The sequence below is a fragment of the Gavia stellata genome, chromosome 24, assembly GCF_030936135.1.
Source record: "Gavia stellata isolate bGavSte3 chromosome 24, bGavSte3.hap2, whole genome shotgun sequence".
Taxonomy (NCBI): domain Eukaryota; kingdom Metazoa; phylum Chordata; class Aves; order Gaviiformes; family Gaviidae; genus Gavia; species Gavia stellata.
Genome location: NC_082617.1, coordinates 84273 through 109224, shown reverse-complemented (window position 1 = coordinate 109224; position 24952 = coordinate 84273). Strand labels below are relative to the sequence as shown.

At 47.9% G+C, this 24952-nt stretch overlaps 1 protein-coding gene across 1 annotated transcript in view; it reads right to left on the bottom strand.

Annotated features, from left to right (window-relative positions):
• The window catches only part of LOC132319070 (hydrocephalus-inducing protein homolog), a 46564-nt gene extending 30159 nt beyond the window's left edge, over nt 1-16405 (bottom strand). Inside the window, exons 1-6 of the mRNA XM_059828806.1 lie at nt 16298-16405; nt 15023-15148; nt 12999-13118; nt 9448-9582; nt 3731-3930; nt 965-1089 (exon numbers count right to left, since the gene is read on the bottom strand). Coding sequence (XP_059684789.1) covers nt 965-1089; nt 3731-3930; nt 9448-9582; nt 12999-13118; nt 15023-15148; nt 16298-16402 — 811 coding nt within the window. The 5' untranslated portion in view covers nt 16403-16405. The remainder of the gene's footprint in view (nt 1-964; nt 1090-3730; nt 3931-9447; nt 9583-12998; nt 13119-15022; nt 15149-16297) is intronic.
• Nucleotides 16406-24952: the final 8547 nt, after the last annotated feature.

The window sequence follows — 24952 nt, the reverse complement described above, 5'->3', positions numbered from 1 at the left end:
AAAACACACACCAAATGCATACATGCAACAGAGAAAGCGTCTCGTTCAGCATCACGAGATACCTCTGCTGAACCAAGGCCGACAGAAGCATTTTAACATGTCGCACCTTTTTCTTGAGTTTTCCCCACTTACTCTTAAAGTGACTTACAAAGCTGACGGTATTTCTGTGGCCTGATCTTGGCTTCTCATACCCTAGCATACATTTTACACCTATCTCGGGAGGCACTGAGCACTTCCTGCCAAATCCCAAGAGCCCTCAACTCCTGGCTACTTTAGTCCTGATGTTGGGAAGCATGGGCTGTACATGGGTAGAGGGCAACATGGAAAAAAAGGTCTGTGGCAAGACGATGGAGAAGCAGTACATGGGACAGAGGTGTGTAAGGGACAGCAGGCACTGGAGAGAGTCTGACAGAGACATGTGTTCCCCACATTACGCTTCAAACATAGCATTGTCATGGACTAAAACTTCATGCGTGCATACGCACGCTGCAATGGAGAGTCGAGGTTTCTCCCTCCTCCACTCAGCAACTCCCAGAAAAACAGCATTCCAAAATCTCATTCCCATTTGAGGGGATCTACTTTAACAACCCCCTCAACACCAACTACTCTTCACTTTTATCCAAGGTAAAGCTGGGGCAGGGCAGGTACACCTGGAGAGGGAATTGAGGTGGCTGGGACAACGGGGAAGGATGGCAGAAGACTGTCACAAGAAGGTGCTGGGTGCAGAACACCATGCTGACACCAGGGTCCCCCAGCGAGGGACCAGTGCACACGACATACAGAACAAGGACAGGCTCAGCCTCTGCCCCTTATCTGTTCACTTCTAAGCACTGAAATATGCAGAGCTTTTGGAAGAAAATGTTTTAGAAGTTGCCCACAAAGCAAACTTAACATTATTCTGCTTAGAAAGGGCTCTGCTTTGAAGGACGCAGAGAGCCTGCACCACGCAGCGCCCAGCACTTACCTGTGTCGTAGTGAACTACCAAGGACCTAGAATGGTGCCCGGTCTTCAGTGGGTGAAACTCCACTGTCACTTGCATGGCGTCACCAATCCCAAGAGTCCCGACGGAGGGATCGACAGAGAAAGGGCTGCAAGGCAAAGAGAGCTATCAGGACTATTGCGGGAGATTTGGGGACTGTATTCCTTTGGCAGTCTAGTTCCCTTCAGCTCACTTGGGCAAGCAAGGAGCAAACAAACCACAGCCAGCAGAAGACAAACAGGATCAGAAACAGAGCGACTGACTCCCGCTTCTGCAGAGATCCAGCCCTCAGAAGATCCCATGGCATAAAATGACCTCATCTCCCCCATGCTCTGCGTCCGATTCTCTGCAGCCTCAGGAGTCCAACTGCTAGCAATACCATCAGAAAAGGGCTTGTGAAGAGCACAGAAATGGTAACAGCTATTCGCATGCACAACCTGATGCTGATTTCCTGAGGAATCTGTCTTTTCCTGCCACCCAGAAACCTCACCTCAAGAGATGCAAATGTCAGGGCAATACCTGTTTCAATGAGATCACAGCCTAGAAATCAGACAGAGAATAAAAGTCTTTTTGAAGACCTGGGACTAGTTATGGTTCAATTTGCAGAATCCTTTTTTTTTTTACCTTGAAAGCATCCTGGTTTAGCCTAAGAAAGGGCAAGTTTTATCGGCATTTCAATGAAAGCTGCTCTAAGAAGAAAAGAACAACAGGAAAAATCTGAATGCAAAAGCAGACTGGAGTGATACCACAGCATGGAAACAAGACACAAAAGGAGTATCCCATTTACAGCCTGAATTATTAAATCCCTAGCGAAATGAAGTGCCATTAACAGGAGCATAGCAAGGTGAGTTTAACAGGAGGTTTTCTCTCTGTTCACAAGCAATGCAATCTGGGACTCCGGGTTGTACTCCAAGCTCGGTAACTGTTTGCCTGGCCCACCAGACAAAGTCTGTGCAATGTCTTGGAAATAATTATGAAAATGTGTTGGCATACTGTGGATTTAATATGAGCAGTTATGATTTGTCACCAGGTAAACAGCTCTTGGCTGATAGAAACAAAACTCGATGCTTTAATGCTTAGGGCTAAGTCAGGTAAAACATGCTTCTGCACAACGGCAGCTGCGCTTCATGGCTCTTGTACAGCCACACTTAGAAAACAAAAGTTACTGGGTTTAGTGCTTTGCTGGTGGTCAATTTGTCACCTTAAAACCACGTTCTGGAGAGTTTTACCATGATTAGAGGACGCAATGCGCACACCAAAATAATGAGGACAACTGGAGCCATGCGCCAGCTGAACTTTGCTCACCTAAGTAGTGACACCTGATGGAATTGCACTCAATAGAGCAGTTGGCAAGGACACTGCAAAAACATGCCTGCCTTTACTGGGTATTTAGTTTGGTGGTCACAACTAGATCTGGACAGCCCCGAGGAAAACTGTACACCGATTTGCAAGTTCCTGCCTATGTATTCTCCACAGCGATAAGCAGCAGCCTGCTGAAACAGCATCCTGGAAGCCTGCTTAAATAGCTTTGCCAGGCTTTGGTGGAAGCTCCTCTTGGACCCTCACGTTTCACAGGACAAAAGTAAGAAGTCTTCTTTCAAGCCCTGCTTTCCTGGGGAAGAAATTGAGGCTACTCAGGTGCACCAAGTCAGACAGTGGGTCTTTGCTGCATTCTTGACCTCAGCTCCTACACCGAGACCTCTGGGACCAAACAACTCTCAGCTCATTATCAATCAACTGAACTGGTTTCCTTGCAGATGCGGTGTCAAAAACGCATTACCCTCTCCAATTCAGCAAACCCCAAAACCGGTGACTGCCTTCTGAGACCAAAAGGAACAGCACAGGCTGACTGCAACACCATTCACATCAGGCATTTGATAGGGGACCACCGGAATACCCTGTGCTTGTGGCCTCCCAGAGCACGGGTGTATTTGGCTGAGAGTGGTATGCAACCATTTCAGAAGGTACTTACCATCAGCAGGTTGCAAGCTAGCTACTAACATTCTAGCACTCTCCAGGAAGCCTAGGAGAGATAAAGCTCTAGGAGAAAATGCCCCCAACCCCTGCACCACAGAGTTGCTGCATCTTTTGCCTGTGCCCTCAGTAGCATTCTGCTTGGGGGCTGTAGTGCAGTCTTGAAGCCCGTGTCTGCTCGTCTCCACTTAAGAGCTCATTCTACGTAAGAATATTTGCTCCCAGGGACCAGACCAAACCTACCGGAAAACAAAGTTCCTGACCACACAGTGTTACTGTCAGGGCCTCAGTACCCTCAGCTTTGATCGACTGATCTCCAATTGCTCAGAATTACTTGCCAATAGAGACACAGCTGCTGATCAACTCTTCAATGTCTCTTCCACCAGCTCATAGCTGGTCATTTCCTAACACTGCATTTGGTCTACATGAACTGAGCTCCTAGAGCTGTCATCTGCCACGCACTATCCCATACAGCCCAAGGGCGGTCAGGTTGCCTTCCTTTACTTGTTCTTTCAAACTAACACAATTGGTCTTGTGAGATGCTGTGCTGGAGACACCACTGCAGTATGAAACTTCCCTGCAGCTTGCCGAGTTTCATCGAAGGTTGTATCATGCTTAAAACACTGTAAGCAACTGCCAGACCCACATGTCCTGCCCAGTTCCAGCTATGCCTGCAATACAGCAGCTCAGATGCTCTGGTTCTTTTTTGTTACTGCTTACCAAATCTATTATCACGCAACAGTATTTTGCACAAGCAAGATGTTGAGTTCCTTTACCTCTGAGTGCTCATGCGGTAGCGGGCCTCCCGGTTCCCGATGTTGCGAACCAGCAGTGTTTTCTGGGTGCTGTACTTGACTGGACAGACACCGAAGTTCAGCTGGTCAGGGAAGTCCAGGATGGCTCGGGCACCTATAGCTCGGATCGGCACAACGAACTTTTCCCTTTCCGTGATGCAGGTGAGCTGGTGGAAGTAATCCTGCAGGGAAAGAAGCAATCTCAGCACAGTCCGTTTAGTACCATCCCCACGGCAGAAGGAAAGCTGCTGTTTTCCAGGACTCTAACAGGAGCATTCAGTAATATAATAGTCCTTTTTGCCTTAATGACCTTTCAGTCCAGTAGCACGACTTGAACAGAGCTGCTAACTCGCAAAGAAGGATCAACCCCCTTGAGTCACCTGCTTTCCCAGCAAGCTGGCAGAACCAGACAAAATCATCTGACACTTGGATTCTGAGGCACCAAAATAGAGTCATTTCATGTACAGGATTACAGCAGTAACAAGAACCTGCCTTGATCGCCACTGCAGACTATTAAAGGCACCACTAAGAACTCAGTTGTGCCACAGGGCCAACTCCAATCCCAGCAATGCAGTAACCTCCTTGAAGCTTGGCAGGGGATGCTCAGGTACATTTTCAGAAGGACTTTGCCACATGCACAATCAAGAGTCAGTCTGGTGAAATACTTAACAAGTTGGACACAATAATTGGTTTATATCAGCTGAGTGTAGGGTACAGGTGTATTTCCCACCCCTTCCCATAGCATTATGGAGACAAAGCTGGGGACACACACCCTTAAAAGGTTATCTGATCCACCTCCCCACCCCAGAACTGGCTCAGCTCTGTACCCACACTACTCAAGAGATGTTTGACAAGTACTTGAAAGCACTAACAACTCCACCCCTGCCCTCAGCAGCCTGTTCCAGCTCTGCCCTAGGCTTAAAGAGAGCTCTTCCTCTGTCTAATCTCAGTTTCCCTTTACATCTCCTCCTAGCCTCAGGGGAGGCAGCAAACAGCTTTGCTTCCTCTCCGCTGCATGACTGATGTCTTCATCACCTCTCTTTTGTACAGTCTCCAGAATAAGCGACTTGCTGCCTTGCTAGCACGCCTCCCTGAGGCAGGTCAGACATCCCGACCAGAGCAAACTCAGCTCTGCCATTCCCAGTCATTGGCTTGCTCAGAAAAGAGCCAGACAGACACACCCCCCACCCTCAAGCTGTCTGGCATTTAGCAGTAGGGAGGTGAATCCAATCACCAAAATCATTCTGCTGTAGGGTTGAGCAGATCGATCTCCAGATCTACAGTGTGGCATAGCTGTGCTGGAAGTATCACCTTGCCCCCCGCTGAAAGCAGTGGTAAAACTGTTTCGTAGGGCCAAGAGCCATTACCTCCAGCAGCTCTTAGTGACCAGTTGATAAAAGCTCTGCCTCTTATCACTCACTTGCTCTCCTGATCTTTTTTCCACTCAGTGCTTTTATCTCGTTTGGTATTTTTATAATTGTTGAAGCAGCAAGCAGACAATTTAGGATTTGCACACAGCAGCAAACCCCCTCAACCAGACAAGATTTGGATTCCTCTGCCCTTGGGATTTCCTGCTCCCATACCCATCCTCTCCAAGCCTGCAAGGGACCTACAGCAGCCAGACGAGGCACAGACACAGAGCTACAGCTTTAGCACAAAAGTTAACACCCAGCGCCTACCAACCGCCTGCTCGGCTGGGGTTTAAGGTTGCAGTAACAGACGCTGTCACATCCAAGGTGGAAAAAGAATAAAGAAGGATCTTTTATTCTGGGTATCTCAAATATTCACACTGGATATTGCAGAAGGGCTTTTGCTTCTCATATTTGGAAGGTAAAATACCAGGAAAGGAACTGCAGCAAACGACCTACAGACTGGAAGATCACATTTCAGGAATGCGTTTCATCCTCAGCAAGTCCTTCTGAATTAGCAATTTTGTACTCAACCTTGCAGCCTAAGCCCTCTAAAATAAAAGCTATGGGCAGTCCATCTGAATTTAAAGCACCTATTAGCTGGGTACTTCACATCCTGGACTGTTTAGATCCTCAGAAACTGCATTAGCAAATAAAGAATCCTATTTACTTTTTTTTGTTGTTATTTTGGCCACACTCCTCTAACAAAGGCATTGTAAATCCAATTGAAATCTGCGTGCCTTATTAAGTCTGGGCATGCCATATGTACTTATCTCTCCCTTCCAGATGCCAGGTAGACAGAGGAGGACCCAAGGAGTTCAGATCAGCAGGGGAATAAAGAAAAAAGAAAACTTCAACAGCTGGAGGCATTTGAGGGAAGTAAAAGGAAATAATTTTCAAGTCATTGTCATCGCTAAGGAGCAGATCAGCAGCAATGTAAATAAGAGCCCAAGGAATCAATCCCCCCAAAAGCAAGCACAGGCAGCCTTCCCAGCTCCGCTGCTGGTGAGGGGCACTGGGACTGCCTGCACAGCAGCGCCTGGGGAAGGGACTTCTCCAGGTCTGCAAAGACAAGGCTAAAGCAACAAGGATTTGGCCTCGCAGAGACAACCGTGACCTTTGAGAGAGAAAGCTGCCTCTTGCCATTCACATACACACATGTTGTGTGCTGAGCCCCTTCTCCAGGGACAACCTGGGACCGTGCATCCTCTACAAAGCTTGACTCAAAGCACTTCAGCACGTGCTGACCCTTCAACCGCGCTCTAGGACCCCAAAGTGGGACCTCGCAGCAAAGCTGAATGCAGCGTCAGGTCAAACGGGGTGTGGGGGGGAACCAAGGAAAGAGGGGTGCTAGGCAGAAGCTGGCTGCTCACGCTGCTGTGAATCCATGGTCCTGTAAGCTTTTGAAAGCTGAATCGCCCTCCCCTGGAAGATCAAGGCTGCAATTCTCCACTGCAGCACTGCCCTGTCTTACCAACTCTGCTATGCACTTACTCACAGTCTAGGGGTACAGTCCAAGCCAGTTTAAAATCTTGTTTGACTTTGCAACTGCAAACCCTTAGCAGGCTGTTTAAAACCAGGTCTCTAAGTAAACATGCCTGGGTGAGGGAGGGGTTGCATCACTTCCATGCTTTAAAGACCGTTGTGTTTAGATGCAGCTTCAGGCTATAGATTTTCAGGAAAATACGACTTCATGCTTCATACAGCTCCGCTCTCAATTTCAGGGAAAATACAGTTCACTGTACGATGGTTCCTTTTCTCTTACTCCCCTTTGATAAGCAGTAAGTTACAAGCTCTGGCCTGCAAAGCATCACCGATGGCATTTGAATTAGCACCCGCTGAAATTAAAGCAACGGCTTGTATCAAAGGTGTCACTTCAAGCTCTTTGCAAACTCAGGCTAACATTCATGACTGTCACAGGGATATCAGCCTTAACTGCCCAGTATGCCAGCAAACTCGGATGTCAGTTTTACTGTAGAACCGATCCTAAACACTTCACTGAATTCCTTGCAGCAGGCAACTGCAAAGAAGAGATCCTTGTAGCAGGAGGTACTTCTCTGACTCACGCTCCAACAAGGACGAGACAGAATGTTCGTATTTGTACAAAATACTGATTCGGCTGTATAAACCCCTACGTGCTCCTCACCGAGCAGCACGCACCCCTCTCTCAATTCCCTGCACAACCCCTGCACGGGGCACAAAACCCAGTTCAGCAGAAACCCGCCAGGCTGTCGCCGAAGCTGTGCGGAGGACCTCTCGCTGGCAGAGCTCCCTATCCAGATGCTCACCTGTTCAAGGGCAAGACAAGGGACAAAGTATTGGACATCAGTGCTCTTGGGGGTTATCTCACCCTACTTCTACTTGTGGTGATGTTCACGTGTTGCTCTGCTGCCTCTCGAAACTTGAAGAGCAGCACTTTGCCGCCCTTCATGGGCACCCATTTACCTCTTCCACCCCAAAAATGAACACTAATTTATACTAATAAATCACATTTTAAGGCACCAGTGTACTTTGCAAAGCCTACCTCAGTGACATTAAGCTCTCGTGTCACTTGGGTAGCATGGAGAACTGCCCGAGGCCAACATCATTTTTACCCTAAATATTAATGATGTTAAATAATTTCTCAGTCCCTCCAAAGGAACAGATTATTTCACAAGCATGGGGAGCCAGGCACCACAGGGCATTTCCTCTTCAGTTTTCTATATCCATACTGTTTGAGGACAGGACAAAGTGTTAAACTGAATCTCAGCTGCAAATGGAAGATGAGAAAACAGCTATGCCCAAAGAGATCTTGCACCTCTGGCCTGCTGCAGAAACACCAGCTGGCTCAGAGCTATCCCCTAACCTTGCCTCTCCAACAAAGTCATGCGAAAAACAGTGCTAAGGGGTGGCGGGGGCTGGCGGAAGGAGTCAGCCTGCCTGTCTTTGTCTGCCTGCAATGCTTCCTCCCTTCCGTGCCAGGTACTAAATCCTCTGTATTAACAAGCCTCCAGGTAACAGCACTGACCCTTTGCATCACAGCACAGAGAATCAGACTTGCCAGGGCCACGGCACTGGTGTTCAAACCTCCAAGCAAAAGTATGTGTGGCACGGAATAGGCGCCAGGTGACAGAGCAACCACAATAACACGCATGAAGACACAGCCACACCGGTATTACTGCCCACAGGCTCTGGGGTAAGGGGTCTGCCTGCAGACTGTACCTGCCCCTTTAGTCCTAGACGTGCTCTGCCAGGCAGATGTCTCAATGTCATCTGCAGCACACCAACCTCCTGCTGAGTTAAGGACATCTAGAGCTCAGTGGCTCTGCACTGGGCTGGCTCCCTGCCATGGGCACAGCACTCCCTCTCCCCTACACTCACAGCTGGATCGCAGGCGGGCAAGTATCCTCAGAAACAGCACGGCTGCAAGGCTTGGAAACACAGGGGATGAAAAAGCATCATCTTTGCTCCAGTCCAGAGCCAGGCAGGGAAGTGGCTGCCAGGTGGGAAAGAGAAAAGCTCTCTGGATCTACTCATGCCTCTAGGATTTTCCACAATAATTACACCCCTGCCACTGAGATGGCTAAACATCTTATCAACACCCCTCCCTGCCACTTTCCTACTGTTCCACGTGCACCTTCCCTCACGAACGCTCAAGAAAGCACACCGAGGGAAAGCACAGCCTGCGAGTCCCTGTGCAGCGCCTAACAGCACCCTGCAATGCCAAGATGTGACCAGCTGCAGCCTGGAGCAGACCTCACAGCAGCGGGTGGACTAGAACCGGCATGCAAAAAAAGCAATTACTTTAGACACAACGCTCAGCTGTGTCACTACTGTGTCCAACGTGATATACATTAAGGTGACTGCACTTTTCAAAGGTGGTGGTCCTCACTCTGATCAGGCTTACTTTGGGTCCCCCAAATAACAGGTCACTTTTAAACAGACCTTTGTATTTATAATTAGTGGAGCAAACCCATAATTATGCAGCAACGGACAGATACTACAAACCGACACCTTGAGAGGCTGCCCCACCACAGACGGTAGACTCTCTTATCCCTGAAGCCAATAGACATTACGTTAAATGTGCCAGCGCTGAAGGATAAAAACAGTCTGAAACACACAAGAGCCTCCAGCCTGTGAGAGCATAATCTTCACCACGGGGAAAGAGCTTCCCCCAGTTCTAGATCCAGCGCAACCCCACCAAAACCAGGACAGTTCCACAAAACCCACACCAGATGCCCTGGTCTGAATCCGGCCCTGCAGGTGCAGCTTCCCCTGAAGGCACCAACCTCTTGGCACCTCCACTCTCACCTTGTTCTCCTCAGGGGTGAAAAGGATGCGGAAAGTGGAACGCATGCCAGGTGCTACCTTACGGCACGTATCCTTCGGGCTGATCAACTTGAAATAAGGTGAGCTCTCCAAGACGACCTTCACCAGCCGAGGAACCTGCAGGAAAGACATGAGACTATGACTTTGCCAGTTGTGGAAACATGAGGAGAAGAGACCTAGCCATGCCCTGGTGACATCCTGCCTCAACCACCTTTCCAAAGCACTTTTAGCTCTCGAGGTACATACACATAATACACAAGGGTGGACCTGAATCCCTGCTGCTGGGGCAAAATAGCTCCAGGCCAGAGGCAGCAGGGCAATGCCCTGCTGTGAAGGAAGTGCCAAGCAGATAAGACACCAGCAGCATGGCGATACGATACCAGAATCAAGTCATCCACATAGTCAACAAACCCCGAGAACCTGCTTGCTTCTGCCTGCGCACATCCATGCCATCGCACCTCTAAAGGGGGAATGTATCATCTGAAGGCAAAACAGGACGTGTTATACTGGGGCAAGGAAGAAATTCACTTCTAACCTACCGGGTTTGAGCAGGGCAGTCAAGCTGCAATGCTACAGTCATGCAGGCAGACCAACAAGAGAAGGAGACCACAGACATTGTGGCCTTACTGGGAATAAAAGCAAGCTGAGGAGCAAAAGGAGGAACATAGGAAAACAAAGGGACAACCCCACAAACAAGGAGATGGCTAAGAGAATTTAAAGGGGGCTGTAGAGAAGCAAGGAAGAAGCATGATACTCTATAAGGAAAGGCTGATGCAGAAGATCAGAGCAGTCAACTTACCACAATAATGGCAAGCCAGACGACCCCCCCAGGCTGTGCCTATCAATTATGGGCTTCAAAGGCATTTTCTGCCTTGAGATGCATGACCAGCACTGACTCACACTGTGGTTTCATTACTAAAAGCCAATCTCAGCTCTCCGGAGCCTCTTGCTGCCTGCTGATTGTAGCCAGGCAGCTGCCAGTGCAGGCAAGGCAGATCTCTGGGCATTCCTCCCCACACCCGGGAGTCCCTGCAGGCACCCTGCTGCAAGTTTCTGCCCTCTGGGATGCCACAAACACAGAGACTGCACACAGGCATTTTCTAGCACACGGATATCAACCCCTGAGCACCAAACCTCATCTCAGAAAGTCTAAAACAGGTGATTTTGACTGACAGGCAGCTTCACTGAGAAACAACAAACCCACATGAGGCTTGGCAAAAGTGGAGATTCATTCTGCACCACCCACCCGAGCCTCATAACCCACGGCCCAGGCAGTCCTGAACTCTCCAAACACTCTTTGCTCCCAGCAATGCCCTGGGGCAGCGAGTTCCCAGAGCCAATTTCACACTGCAGACAAACATTTGGGTCACCAAATCCCTTGGGAGATGAGTTAAGACCTTCAGCAAAAGCCACCCAGAAGACATGAGGAGCAGCCTGAAGACAGAAAAGCACTTGTACAAAACACAGGTACAAACAGGAAGTATGTAGCAAAGCGCTTCTGTATTTGAATGATTACAGAGCCTCTCTTTGGAATACACTTTGCTGTCAGCTGGATTTTGATGGAGCAGACAGCACCAGGCTACCATGCAGTAGAAGTCAGTATGATTCAGAGGAATCTGGGAAACTGGTGAGAAAACTGAGACAGAGCACATGTTGCTTTTCTCTAGGACACTATCAAAAGCCAACGAAAGTAAAATGTAATAACCTCTCTTAGGACTATCATCTCTAACTTTGTGTACTTAAATATGCCAAGGATTTTCCTTAGAGCCGATCTTACTTTCACACCAGCACTGTCCAATGGTTGAGGTCTTACTAGCTTCAAAACTAATTCATTTTGGGAAAAAAAATCAACAGTTCACACATTGCCTCCTCTTTACAGGGCATACAAATCCCAAGGTGCAGCTGTACAAGTTTAGGATTTTTTACTGGGAAAGGCAGAAATGTTGATGCAGATGTTCTTTTCCACTTGAGGGAGCAGGAACAGAGCAAATTAACTGTTTGCCTGTTGGCTGGTACTTGGCAAAGACAAACATTTTGAAGTGCCACATGGATAACGGAGCAACTGAAGCCAAAAGACTTAGTGGGAATGAAGCAGAGCCATAGGGAAAGAGAAACTGAGGCACACTTTAATCAGGAAAGGATACCTACAGCAAAGAGTGCCCAGAATCACTGTGGACCACATAAATGGTATCCCTGGGGCATGGGCATCCACGCTGCATCTTTCCAATATCCCCGAGCTGAACGCCACACCAGGAATGGCGCAGCACTCTCCAGGAATAACTGAGGGGCCATGCCTGCACCCTCCCTTGCCAAAGGGGCTTCTTTTCAACCGGGTCCCTGTCAAAACCTGTCATCTCACAATATACTTTGACTTCTCTTGCTGTTCCTCCACCTGCCATATGCCCCAACAGCGCTTTTTTGTCCACCTGTTTGTTTCCCCCAACAGGGAGATTTGGAGAGGGGGTTAATTCACCCGCTGTCCTGCACACTTCCATCTTCCCATCCTGCCGCCCTCCTCTCATGGATACGTCTCACTCTTCAGTACACAAGACTGTCTTTAATTACACCTTTCTTTTTCTGACCCTTCTCTGCTTCCAGCACACTTACTGTTACGTGTCAAGAGAAACCCTTGCCTGTACAAAGTTCTCTCCCAGAGCACCTTCTAACTCAGCTCCTTTCCTCGCTCCTCTCTTTTCCCACCACCTTGCTCTTGGCACATGCCTCACTCCAGCAAATATTTCCCCTGCTGAAATTCAGAAGGTCTCAATTCTCCTCTTTACAGTGGAACAAAATTGCTGACGTTTTTCAACTTTTCCCTTCTCAACTTCCTTGGGAAATCTCAAAACGATCACAATTTTTTCAAGTAAAGGTGGAGACCTTCAAGAGCATGTTACTGTGGATGGGCTGTGGTTCTCCAAAGGGAAAGCAGAGAGCCACGTTGCCTTAGAAAAACCTGGGCAGAACTGAATTACACTTAGCAGGAGCCTAAAGTGGCCCCTAAAGGCCTCCCACTGCTCCTGCTAAATCAGTCCGCTTCCACTGCTGTTTCAAAACACCCTTTCTGGAGTGCCAACACCGCTAATTGTAACTTATTCCAACATAAAGCGGAGAAGACTCAACCCCTGTGCTCTGACAGTGAGCTGCAGAGGCAGCTAAACAGGTTGTGAGAGGCAGAGATGCCCTGCCAGAAACCAAGGTTAACCAAGGAGCCACCAGGACATGATACACACTCGAGGTAAAGCATGAGGGCAGGTACGGACTGTACAGCCCTCGACATATCCCTCAGTCCGGGGATTTCAAGGGGAAGGATGCTGACTAGAAAAGCTCCTTTGGGCTAGATACCACCAACGCATGGCCAAAATCAGGGGGAGAATCTCCAGCATGGGAAGATTTCCACCAGCTTGCAAAATAAAGGTGGTGAGACATTTGATTCTGACGTGCTGTGCTGCAGCAGATAACTTGCTGTATACCACGTGAATTACACTGCTCTCCTCTTCCAGCACGGTGTTAAACCTCCACATCCCAGCACTTACCTTGTCGGTGTTCCTCAGAATCAGCGGCGCTTCATAGACCTCGCAGGGGACGTAGCTCTGAAACACCACCTCTGATGGAAAAGGCTGAAACAAGCTCTGGTCCAGGTCAACTGAGGAGAACTGGAGATGCAAGAGAGAGCAGTGAGAGGTTCAGCTGCTGGCAAAAAGATTCATGAATGAGATTCCTACATTGATCTCCCGGGAAGTACAGTCTCTTGGTGAGTACGTCTGCCCAGCTCACTCTAGGGAAACAAGAGCTCACCCACCTGTGTTCTGAGCTCAGCAAAAGTTTCTGGGCCACGCTGAGCGGGCTCAAGCTAAGAAGCTCTTTTGGGAGGTGTTTCTCCAGGTTTCCTTCTCCAAAATGCAAGGCAGCGCTTACCTCCAGCAGAGCCCTGTGCTAACGGGGTCACACAGCTCCGGAGCACTTACTGAAAGAGCCATGAGCGCTCACGGAGAAAGCGAAACCCAAGAATTTATGTGAGACTCCGTGGGAAACCATTTTGGGATGATCTTTACTCTGAGACAGAGAGACCAAGTCCCACACATCCCCAGATATCATTTTTTGATATAGAGCCTAGAAATCAGTAAGAAGAGAACAGTACCAGAGGAGGTAAGGCCAACAAGAAAGTAACAGTAGTTAGGAAAAAGACATGTGAGGGGAACACTGGATGGTGATAAGGTTCAGCTCTTTTCTCAGCATTACTGGGCGACTTGAGTTCAAGACTGGACTTGAGATCTCCTTTTGCCATGAGCTTTAAAAGGGATGCTTTACTGTATTCTATTATTGCTCTTAATTAACACCACTGCAGAAGCATGGCTGAAAACATACACAAACAGCAAATGCTTACAGAGCAGAGGCATTACTTTGAGGAAATTCCTCCCTGCTTTGTCTCCCCTCTTCCAGCTGCACTGCTCCCCCTCGAAAGACATGGGCAGGTCTCCATGTGTGGCTGCGGCACACTGCCAGTTATTTGTGCACTCGTCTGACGCATTCCCAAGCTCCCGTGCTGTCTAGGGCAATCCTTAACCAATTCGTTACAGGTCTCTGGCTGGCAATTTTCCACTCAACAGCCTACCTCAGCAATCTACCCATTTGGACTGCGTGTTGTACTGAGCAGTCCTGTAAGAAAAGCAGCTTGAAAGTAAACGTTGATCCAGATAAAGCACCTCCACATCACCTCTGCCCAGCGTGATTCCCCTGTATACCTGGCAGCCTGCAAATTCTAACACCCTGCAAGGGTCCCACACATTGTTCCAACCCAAAGCATTAATGCAATTGGTTTTGTTAAATCTTGAATAATTACCGTAGGCCCTCAGCTTTCAAAGGCCAATGCTGCCACCGTTGAGGGAGTCCTATGACCCCAAGCATTTGCCAGCAACTGTACCGAAGTGAGATGCGACTATTTCAGCAGGAGGATGGAAAATGGCAAGCTCGCACCCTGGTGTCCTGCCCCAGCCTTCCCCCAGTATCGGGCTTTAGCACTGGTAGCTAAATTCCAGCAAAACTCACCAAGTTCAGCAGAGGTTATTCGTATTGGCTACTAAGCATATCAGGACTTCAATGTCTCACCGGGGAAAAATGTTTTACTTTTCCCCCAGCAGAAGGAACTCCACCACCACCACCAGTTCACAGAATCACTAAGGTTGGAAAAGACCTGTAAGATCATCAAGTCCAACCACCAACCCAACCCCACCATGCCCACTAAACCATGTCCCACAGTGCCACGTCCACATGTTCCTTGAACACCTCCAGAGATGGTGACTCCACCACCTCCCTGGGCACCCTGTTCAATGCTTCACTGCTCTCTCCGGAAAGACATTTTTCCTAACATCCAGTCTAAACCTCCCCTGGTGCAACTTGAGGTCATTTCTTCTTGTCCTATCGCTAGTCACTCGGGAGTTGGAAAGGACAACAGGACCTAGTCACAGAGGTATTCAGAGAAGCTGGAGGCAGGCCTGTCACAAGCACGCACCCTCTTCAAATGTCACCAACAGCAAGGAAAAGGGCAGGAAAAGGCTACCTTTTGATGGGAGGTCTCACTCATGTCTAGAAGCTGGATAATCCGGGGCCGCCTCATCTCCCGAGTGCTGGCCAGCCTCTGCTCCGTGGTGAGAGACATCTCCTTCAGGAAGGCCGAGGGAGTCAGCTGAAATGCAAAACACCAGCAAGAGTTACACAAATGCCTTTGGTCAGAAAGGCTTTTCTTGTTCAACTGCCACTGATGAATAATTTGTGATCACAGCCACTACGATAGTCCTGGAAGTCCCCTAAGTTACCTGCTGAAATATTTAACATCAGTAAATTAATGATATAGAGCCGAACACACACGCTCTAACCAATGGCTCTGCCCCGCCGTTAGCTTCTCCTTCGTGATTTGATGTGACATGTTTGGGGATTTCTGCTCTTCGGGCATTTGTTTTCTCTTTAGTTTTGCTGGATTGAGCCAGATTGAGCCTTTGAAGAGAGTGGCGAGGAATTATCAGAAATCCCCAAACTCCATCCTTGCACAACGCGCTCAACCAACACGTGTGTGGAGATGTCATGGCTGGGTGAGTCAGAGGAAAGCAGAAAAGCAGCGCTGTGCCAAGACTGACGTGGAGAGGAATGGGTCCAAGTTTTAGTTATTTCTTCTTAATTAGCACTTGTTTTCTCTCTGTTCTGGCCTCACAGACCCCTCTGCAGAAGTACACAGAGATATCTCATTCACAGAGCCTGAGCACTAGGTCATCTCCAGTCAAGTGAGCTCCAGTCAGCAAAGGGGACGTCTGTGGATGGGAAGGAGGAATCGCCCTGACTCCACTGCTGTTTGCAGGGCTGGATCTGTGCTCCACACGGGACATGAGATACAATTACTGTTTTGCAACCTGTTCTGTCTGGGACCAGCCACGTCTTCAGGCAGAGCTCGAGCAGCCCACCACATGCCCGGCTGCCTGGAGGGCAGGTACGGTCAGAGCAGCACTGGCAAGTATGCCTACGTGACAGAAGATATTACTGCCCACACAAAGAGGATGGAACGAAGCACACACTCACGCTTCAGCTATGCCAGTGCAATGCCCAGGACATTCATTTAACTTGGCCTCCAGGCAAGACTCTGGACTTTCCCCGAAGCAGCACGCACTCCATCCCCCACTGTACCATGACAGCCACCTCCAGCAGAAGCCGGGCAGCAAAGCGATGGGGAGGTGGGGTCCAGCTTCACAGTGCTGCTAGACAACAGGAAGGGAAGGCGAAGGAGGGACACAGGGGGAGTTTCCAGCCTTAACACAGGTCCTGCCCAGCCACAGCAGGTACTTACAGTTACAGACTCCTCTGTCTCTCTAACTAGCTTCGGAAAACGAGGTGCTACCACTTTGCTCTGGAATCCATCAGCCATTTTGGAGGACCCCATGGACAGATGCATCTTGCCAGTGGCCATCTCTCAGCTCACCTGGAAGGAGCAACAATAGAACTTTGAAACTCTAGAATCCCATTCACAGCAGAGCCAGAGGACACACCCACGTCTCCAGGCTGCAGCATCCTTCCGAAGTGGAGAACTTAAGGCCTCCCCACCCTGTTCCGTGATTAGACCATATGTAAGTGGCACAGTCAACATTCATAGCAGTAAAATCCCAGAACAAACATTCCCTGAGCCAAAACAGCCTCTTGCTGTGGGTGCAGTCCCACGAGCCACAAACACACACCAGGGCCTGCTGGCATTTCTCACCTTCCCCGGCTTCCATTACTTTTGGAATCCCATTTACTGGAATTATTAACCCAACCTCTAGTAGTAGCCAAACTGTCCTTTATTCCTTTTTACAAGTTTTCTGGTGGGAACAGAAGGAAGGGAAATGTCACTTAGCTGCTTCATTTTGCCAGGGCAGCTGACCTGATGTGACTGTGTGCCTGACCCTACTAAGTGCTCAGAGTACTATGAACAACCTTAAACCCAGGGATCGCTGCTGCCCCCAGCATTAATAAAATCAGACCACTTGCCGACTTTGCAAACCCGATGTCCACCCTTTGTGCAAGGAGCCTGGTGATGCTTCCAACTAATGGAGCGTAGAGTTCAATACTCTGATTAAGAACTATAGTTTCTCAAGGCTAATTTGGTTGGTTGAAGTTACAAAAATTATACAGCAAATATGACTCCTTCCAGGCATGAAATTACCACAGTGCCCAAGAACGTTTCTCCGTGGAGAGTGAGGGCCCTCATTTTCACTTATTAACACCCAAACTTAAGGCTCTGGTGAGCAAGCAGAAGGGGACCGGTGCTCTCTGCAAAAAGCAGCTTTCTTGGATTCTCTCGGCTTTTGCACACAAAGCCCTCGGGGGGCTCCAGCGTTTCCCAAAACACACACGGTCTGCCAAAGCTGCTTAATTTCCGATGGCAGAGAAGGTGAACACTACAGATTATTACTTTTTCGAGCTAACGGGGACTTTGAGGGGTAGGAATACACTGCATTCCCAGAGAGCACAGCGGGGAGGTGTCGCTGCAGCTGTACGCTACCAGACAGAGTGCTGGCAGCTGAGCACGGAGAGGCCACAGCCAGCTTGTCCAGTAGCTTCTTCACCATAACCATGGCTCTTGAAGGATACAGACACCAGGCAGCCCTGCCAAGCTGCCATTTTTGAACAGCAACGGACCCAAAATTAAAATCAACATGGGTGTACATACTTTGCAAGCCTACACACACGGTTCAGGACGTCCTGCAGGATGTAGAAGACTGCAGCCACCGCTTTCTGACCCAGTCCCGGGCTTCACCATGCTTGGAGGTGGAAAGATCATCTGTCTCACAGAGCTTGCTGCCAGAGACACAGGTGTAGCTGAGACAGGGAAGACCAAGTCCCCTCCAGGCTTCTTCCTCAGGACAGGGCTTATCAGTTCCAAGAACACTTGCAAGCTAGCCACAAAGCGAAGCATCAGCCATCTTCCCCAGGGGAGACCCACACTTCCAAAAGGAGAGCCCAGAAGCTGAAATTCACACCACCACGGATGCTCAGGACCACCAGCTCAGAGGAGGTACAGGGTTTACATCACTGCTCCTTCTCCATTCCTGGGGCTGTACATACAACCCCACAGGGACCAACAAGCCCCTCTTCCCTTGCCAACACCCTCTCTGCCCCATGAGCTCACCTCTGTTTTCCTTCACAATATCCAACTCTCACCATCAGGTTCACCTTGGAGCCACCATTCCCAATTCACACTTGGCTCTCAGTTGGCTGCCTGCGTTTCTGGCTCAAAGGACACATTTCAAGCAGCACAGACTGCAGCTAGTCCCAAGCAAGCAGAGAGGGGGGGATCACACCTGCACACAGCCCAGCGCAGAAGCAAGCCACCCACCTCAGCACTTCAGACAAGCCACCCTTCTCCACCCTAGCAGGGTCTGACCAAACCAGGCTCTTGGCCCTGGTCTCCTTAGAGGCACAGGTAACAGTCCATGCAGGGAGCTGCTCTACAGGGCTCCAAATCCTCCCCCCCATCCCCTGAGAAGCATTGTTTACATCGCTCTTACCCTCCTGCAGAAATAAAAGAGCATACAGCCAAGGGCAACAGGCAGCCATGTTGCATTAGTAACCTCTCCTTTGCTGCAGTGCTAGAGGGACACAGAGCACTATCAGCTGGCATCCCCAAAAGCCCTGCTGCACGCTCTGAGATGAGACCTGACAGCACAGGCACTGTCTAGCTTCCGAACACCAACACCAGAGCCCCTGGCGGGGGTTGAAACAGGCACATCAGAAACATAGCTGTCCTGTCAGCAGTGCTGCACTCACCAGATCAAACCCACAGAATAATTGGACACATCTGGTGTCTTGCAGAGGACAGAGCCACAGCAAAGGCAAAGACAAGAGATGCAATGAGGACCCAGGGAGAGCAGGGAAGTGCTGGCGCAGACAGCTTACACCATCACAGGGATGCAGATGGGAGCATCCACTACCCCCACTTCAACCCATAAAGGTAAAACTCCAGCACTTGGTTAAAGAAAGGAATACGACTGCAACACTCAGTCATTTTAGATGCTATCAAAACTCTTCCTCCCGAATAACTGCAGTGACATCACTTACCTAACTGCAACCTCGTGAAGTGCCAATCATGAAGTCCCAAACAGGCAGCCCATAGCCCTCTTTGTCCAGGCAGGGTTCATACTTGTCGTCTTCTGAAAAAAGAAGGAAAAATAGAGTTGGCCCCTTTCCCTTTCAGCCATTTTCCCCCCTGCCTTCCTCTGAGCAATGCAATCCCACATTGCAGGGGAGAACAGCGGGTTTTTTGGTAGCACAGACCTCAAGGCACAGCCCTGGATTTGCTTTCTCCCTTTTTATTCCCATGCTGGGAATCCATTTTGTTTCCTCACTTTTTGCTTAGTTTACATCTCACTTCCAAACCCTGAACTGCTTCTCTACTCCTGTTCTGAATCAAGACAAGATTTCAAACGCCTACATTTTGGAGACCCTGCCATTTGCCATACAGCCATGAAACCCCCCCCAAAATAAATTGTTTTTTCCCCAGTGCTTGTTAAAACAAAGTCCTTGGCCCCAACAAGTGTCATGCCTCCTAGGTTTTCTTTTTCCTTAATACTATGAAACCATTTAATCCAGCCAGCTGCCTTTGCACAAATGCAGAAGAACATTTACAAGCCTCAAGAAGTTAATCCCATTTCAAGGGGAATGTCTGACATAGAGGTTAGCAAGGCAGTAACGGGGGCTGTGATTGCCCAGAGACAACGCACAAGAACATGGGTAGGCTCTGGATGGAGGTTCAGGCCTGACTCAGCAAGGTACTGCCACAGCATCTCAGCCTGAACAAGGAAACGCAAAGATGTCAAGGGCACTGATCACCCACGCAGTTACAGGACGGTTCGATAGCTGTTCCTGGGACTGACACTACCTTAATCCTTAGTCTTGGCCTCATGTTTCCTCTGGAAGCTAAAAGCCACCTAAGTCCCCGTGATACTGAGGACAGAAACATGCTGCGGTACCACCACGCTGTAGGACCAGGGCTCAGCGGTCTTTCATGGTCACAGAGGCAGAGCAGGAGTCAGTCTCCCCTCCCGCACACCCAGCCCTTCTCCTCAGCTGGCAGGGTCCCGCCAGGGCATTCTCCATCCCACCCAGTGCCACCGGGCACCACAGGCTGGGGAGTACCGGGCTCTGGTGGTGCATTCCTTCCCCCCCCCACTTTTTTCCTGGGCTGCTCTATGATCTCAGGAATTCCAGCTGGACCTCGGCCTTTGCGCAACGAGTTGGGCGGTTAAGCGTCCCTTGACTGTACCGGGAACTCTTGCATGGCTAAGGTGGGGAGCAGCACTGACTGTACCAAGCACTCCTGTTACCCAACTCAAGGCGGTAACGAGAGCGGGAATAACCAGCCATCCCCTGACAGCCTTGGAACATCCCTTACCTGGGCCATAGCCCGAGTGAAACAGTACCAGTGTTGCTGGAATTCCAGTAACTTTCCTGTAACTTCCTGATGACTAAAGCCAATCATCTTACAAACCTACAAACAGCCGTCCCAAGTGAGCTCTCCTGCACCGCAGCAGGCTGCCACCAGCATCCTCCTCGCAGTGGGACACCTCTCAGAGTTTCATGAACTCTCCAGTTTGTGAAATGTGGAGGACTGCCGCCAAAAGATGGTCCTTCCACGTCTCTCTTTTTTAATGCTTACCTAGCTTTACCGTGCTCAGAGACAGAAGATGAAACCCCATTCAGCCACGTGGCAACATGGGCTAGAATGAAATAGCACCCATTCATTCACAGATGACTTGCAGCTCAATTACTAACAGACCGAGAAGCAGCAAGGTAGAGAAAGGCACTTCTGAACACACACACACACACACACACAGACACACGCAGGCAGGAGGGCTGCTGCACTTGGGCAGCTCTTTCCATCCAGTTCTTTTCTGAGCAGAGCAGCCCCAAGTGAAAACTGCCCTTCTTCAGCCATTTCAGGAGACAAAGGGGGTCCATTTGCTCACCATTAGCATGCAATGTGCATGACTCAACATTGCCTTATTCTTACTGACTACAGCCTTCAGGGCATTTTCATTAACTAATGGCCCTGAAAGCAGCAGTCACCAATTTCGGATCTCAGGGGAGGTTTTGAGTACACATCTGTATTAGTTGCAAATCTGACCTAACTCCTATTTACTTCAGACACAAGCAGGAGCAACTGACACAATTTCAATCAGAATTGGGCAGTCTGGATCAGGTCTTGATGTTACAGAACATCTTGAAAAACAAGGTCAAAAACAAGTGTTAAAAACAAGCAAGAAGAATTAGAAGAATGTAAAGAAGATACTTCATAACAACTGCACCTGGCACTTAGACATATTAGAGATAAAGACTGTCTTCACCAGCTCTCTGCTAACTAGCAATAACGATTAACACAAGGACGAATCTTAGAAAAATAGAATGGACTGCCAAAATAGTGCCCTAGAGTTAACCTGTCTCATTATAATCTCATTCTAATGCTAAAGAACACACCTCCTAGCTAGAAAAGCCCCCAACCCAATTAAGCCCCCTACTCTCTGAGCATGTGTGGTGAATTAAAAGAGAACTGTAACTTTAAGATGAAGTAAGAAAAGTATTAACCAAGAGTTAATTAAGGGGTAGAACCAGCAGGAATAACTAACTTTGTTAACTGATTTAAATACCTGTCATGATTTTAACCCGGTGTGCAAGCCTTGAGGAGAAATCCCCTTGCACTCAGCGCCACAATAAACACGCCTGCTTTATAACTCTGTGTGAGTTGTGAAGTTTGTTTCCGCGTGTCAATACCTCTTTCCCAGGCTCTCAATTTTATTATTTCCATTCTCAATCATTGTCAATACAAGCACAAGGGAGAGGAACATTTGAATATGCACAGGCATTCTACAATTAAAAAAATAACGCTATAAATAAGGGGAATGATATACTTGCCTATGAGGTATAAAGCACAGAGGAAACCCACAGGACCAAGGGCTGTTGCTTAGCACATACATCACACCTGGCAGAGCCCACAAATAAGGGGTCTTGCTGCATATACTGCAATGGCACCAAAAGATCCAGGACCAATAGGTCACTTGTCAGAAAAATCACTACCAACTTCAGTAGCGCTAAGGAGGTATGCTACACACCTTGGACTTCTCCTCCTCCACAGACATTTGCAGGGAATAATGTGCAGAGCATAGCCCATGCTGCTTGTAACTCACAAACTCACGACGTGGCTCCGTCTCTTTCCTCAAGGGTGGACCAAATTTTACTTGACCAACTAAAGAGGAGAAAAGGAAAACAAGAATCTAAGCTGGACTGCAATGAGACCCAATTCAGCTCCAAAGGCTAACAAAAAAGACAAATCCCGTTTAATGAGTGCATCACAGCCCCACTGATGCAAACTTCTGGCACAGGCACACCCCCAACTTGTGCCTGCTGGAAACTAAGGGGCACAGAAAGTACTCTTCCATCACAAAGGCAGCACGATCGCCACTTGCCCCACCTAGTCATTAGAAAGAGGAGGAAAACCATTCAGCAAACAGGCCGTCAAGTGCCCTCTTTAGAGCAGCAATACAGATGTAATTTAGGTAAAACACACAGCCATTGTGGGAATTCCCTCTGGGACCTGTTCTTCGGGGAGATCACTAGCACTAAAGAGCCGTGAATGGAGTTTGGAGAGAGCTTATCGCATCTTCCAGGAAAGCCCTTTGGCAGACGCTCATTAACACTCCTTCCCTCAATTTTAGCTTCAGGAAAGACAACTAAAGCGCCAAGGATTGCTCTGATTTAATTCAAACAAAAGAATGACTACAGTTTGGGGGATGGAGTCTGCTTGTAACGGCCAGCGATCAACCACCTCCTTTCCTGATTTCTACAGGACTGTTTCAGTTCAAACTACAACAAGAGACTAAATTAAGGCAGAAAAATCTTCCTCTGCCATTCTGCTACCTAGCACAACCTGGCATCACTCCGAATATCTCTGCTGCAGTGGCATATGAAGCAATACCAGCCAGCTCTCAGAAGAGCTCAGGCTGCGTCCTGTTCAGTTAAGATGAAGCAATAGTGAGATTTGCTGAAGTGCTGACAAAAGGTGTATTCAAATGTTTTACACTAATGTTTCTTTGGCATAGTCATCTAGAACCTATATCCGTAAGTGAAACAGCATAAGTTTTTCTTTTCCTCTGTATCACTAAAAATGTTTCTATATACGTCAGCTATGCAGAATACTAGTTGGAATATGTGACTATCAATGATTATTTTAAGAATATTTAATGTTGTCATATTACACATGCTTACAGTTTATTTCAGAGCGTGTCTTTTCTCTTCTCTCTTTTCTACTTCTCGAGTGTATCCTATGAGGCACTACCAGAGGCTAGAGGCGAACAATATAAGACTTCAATTCCAAAATATATTCACTTGAAACCCAGTATTGTGTACCTACTTTTTAGCAAGTTTCTTTAGCGTAACAGCAACAAAGAAAGACAGAAATCAAGCAGAAGCTAAAAATAAAGATTGCATGTACGTTTTTGTACATGAAAGTTAGAATTATTTGGAGACATTTTATCTGTAGAGTGTCCTCACCTTCAAGACAAGGGTTTTAAAACACTGGATTTGAGCAAGTAAAGACAATGCTGGCCAGCATTTGCCTTTGCTCAGATAACATTTCCTTTTTGGCCTCTCAGTTTAACGGTATTGATAGTTGGAAAGTCTTCACTAACATACAGTTAAGTATGAAGACAGGATGCAGTAACAGAATATCTGTTTTCTCTTGTTTACAAAACACTTCAGTCCTGTGCTGCTTATCACCTTACATAAGCGTGCTATTTTTTTCCCAGCTGTTAAAGCAGAAAATCAGAAACTTTGCCTTTGACAAAACCGTAGGTGAAATCAAGTTTCAGAGTATTCCAAGATAGAAAATAGAATCTGCAAGAAACACATACCAAAACGCTTGACAAAAACAACTACAGGATCATTCTCTTCTCCTCATAAGAAAGCAAATTAGGAACAAAAGAACAAGTTCTACAGAGGTGGAAAATTATTTTTACGAATGCTTGCTTTGCAGACGAATGGAAACATAATTCCACAAAGAAACAGAAAGCAGAATGCACGACAGAACTCGGGACTGCAGAAGCAGTCCACACATACTGCTGCAAAATTGTTGAAGGACAACCACAAACAAAATTTTAAAGTGTTTTCATCTCTTTCTCTTTGAGCATCTCTCCCCCAAATATAATGAATTTTGCTAAGGGCCTGGACGTGTGACAGAGCAGCACAACCAAAAGTAAAAGCAACCCTTCAGCCTGTTCCCAGATCACAAAACATTCTATGCCTCAATGAACCATAAGCATTTAGTTTGGTTGGCAAATGAAAACTTAATCTGATCCTGTGATTAAAACGTATTCCTACCTCAGGATCATCGTCATCAAAATCACAGTAAGTGGAATGATCAGGATTATTCATTTTATCCAAAAGTTCAATAGCAAGACTTGGATTTAATGGCTGGGTGACAAAAAGGATGCTGAAAGACAGAAGGAAAAACACAGATTAAAATTCCAACCGCTCGTATTAAGCACATTTTAATTTTAGAACTTAAAAAAAATCCCACACATAAATTTATACCTGTAGTAACTTTTCAGCTGTCGGTCTTTTTTCAGGATTTTTTTTCTAAGTACCGTTTTCACAGAATGATGGAAACTATTGGACCTGTAAAAGGAAGTGGTAAACATGAGAATCAATTGCCCAGTGAAATACATGATCATTATCTACTGAAACAGAAAAGTACTTGCCATTTCATTTTGTCCTTTAATTCAGGAGGCTGGCAGTTGCTTTTCATCATTAGCAAAAGCGCTCTAAAAAAACCAACAGTATTTCTGTGGGTGACATGGCAGTACATTATCTGCCATGAATTTTGAATACATTGTTTAGTTGGCAGGAAGAAGTCCATCCGTTTAAGAGACGCTACCAGGACAGCATGACGCGTTTATGCAGCAAAAGGAGTTGTCAC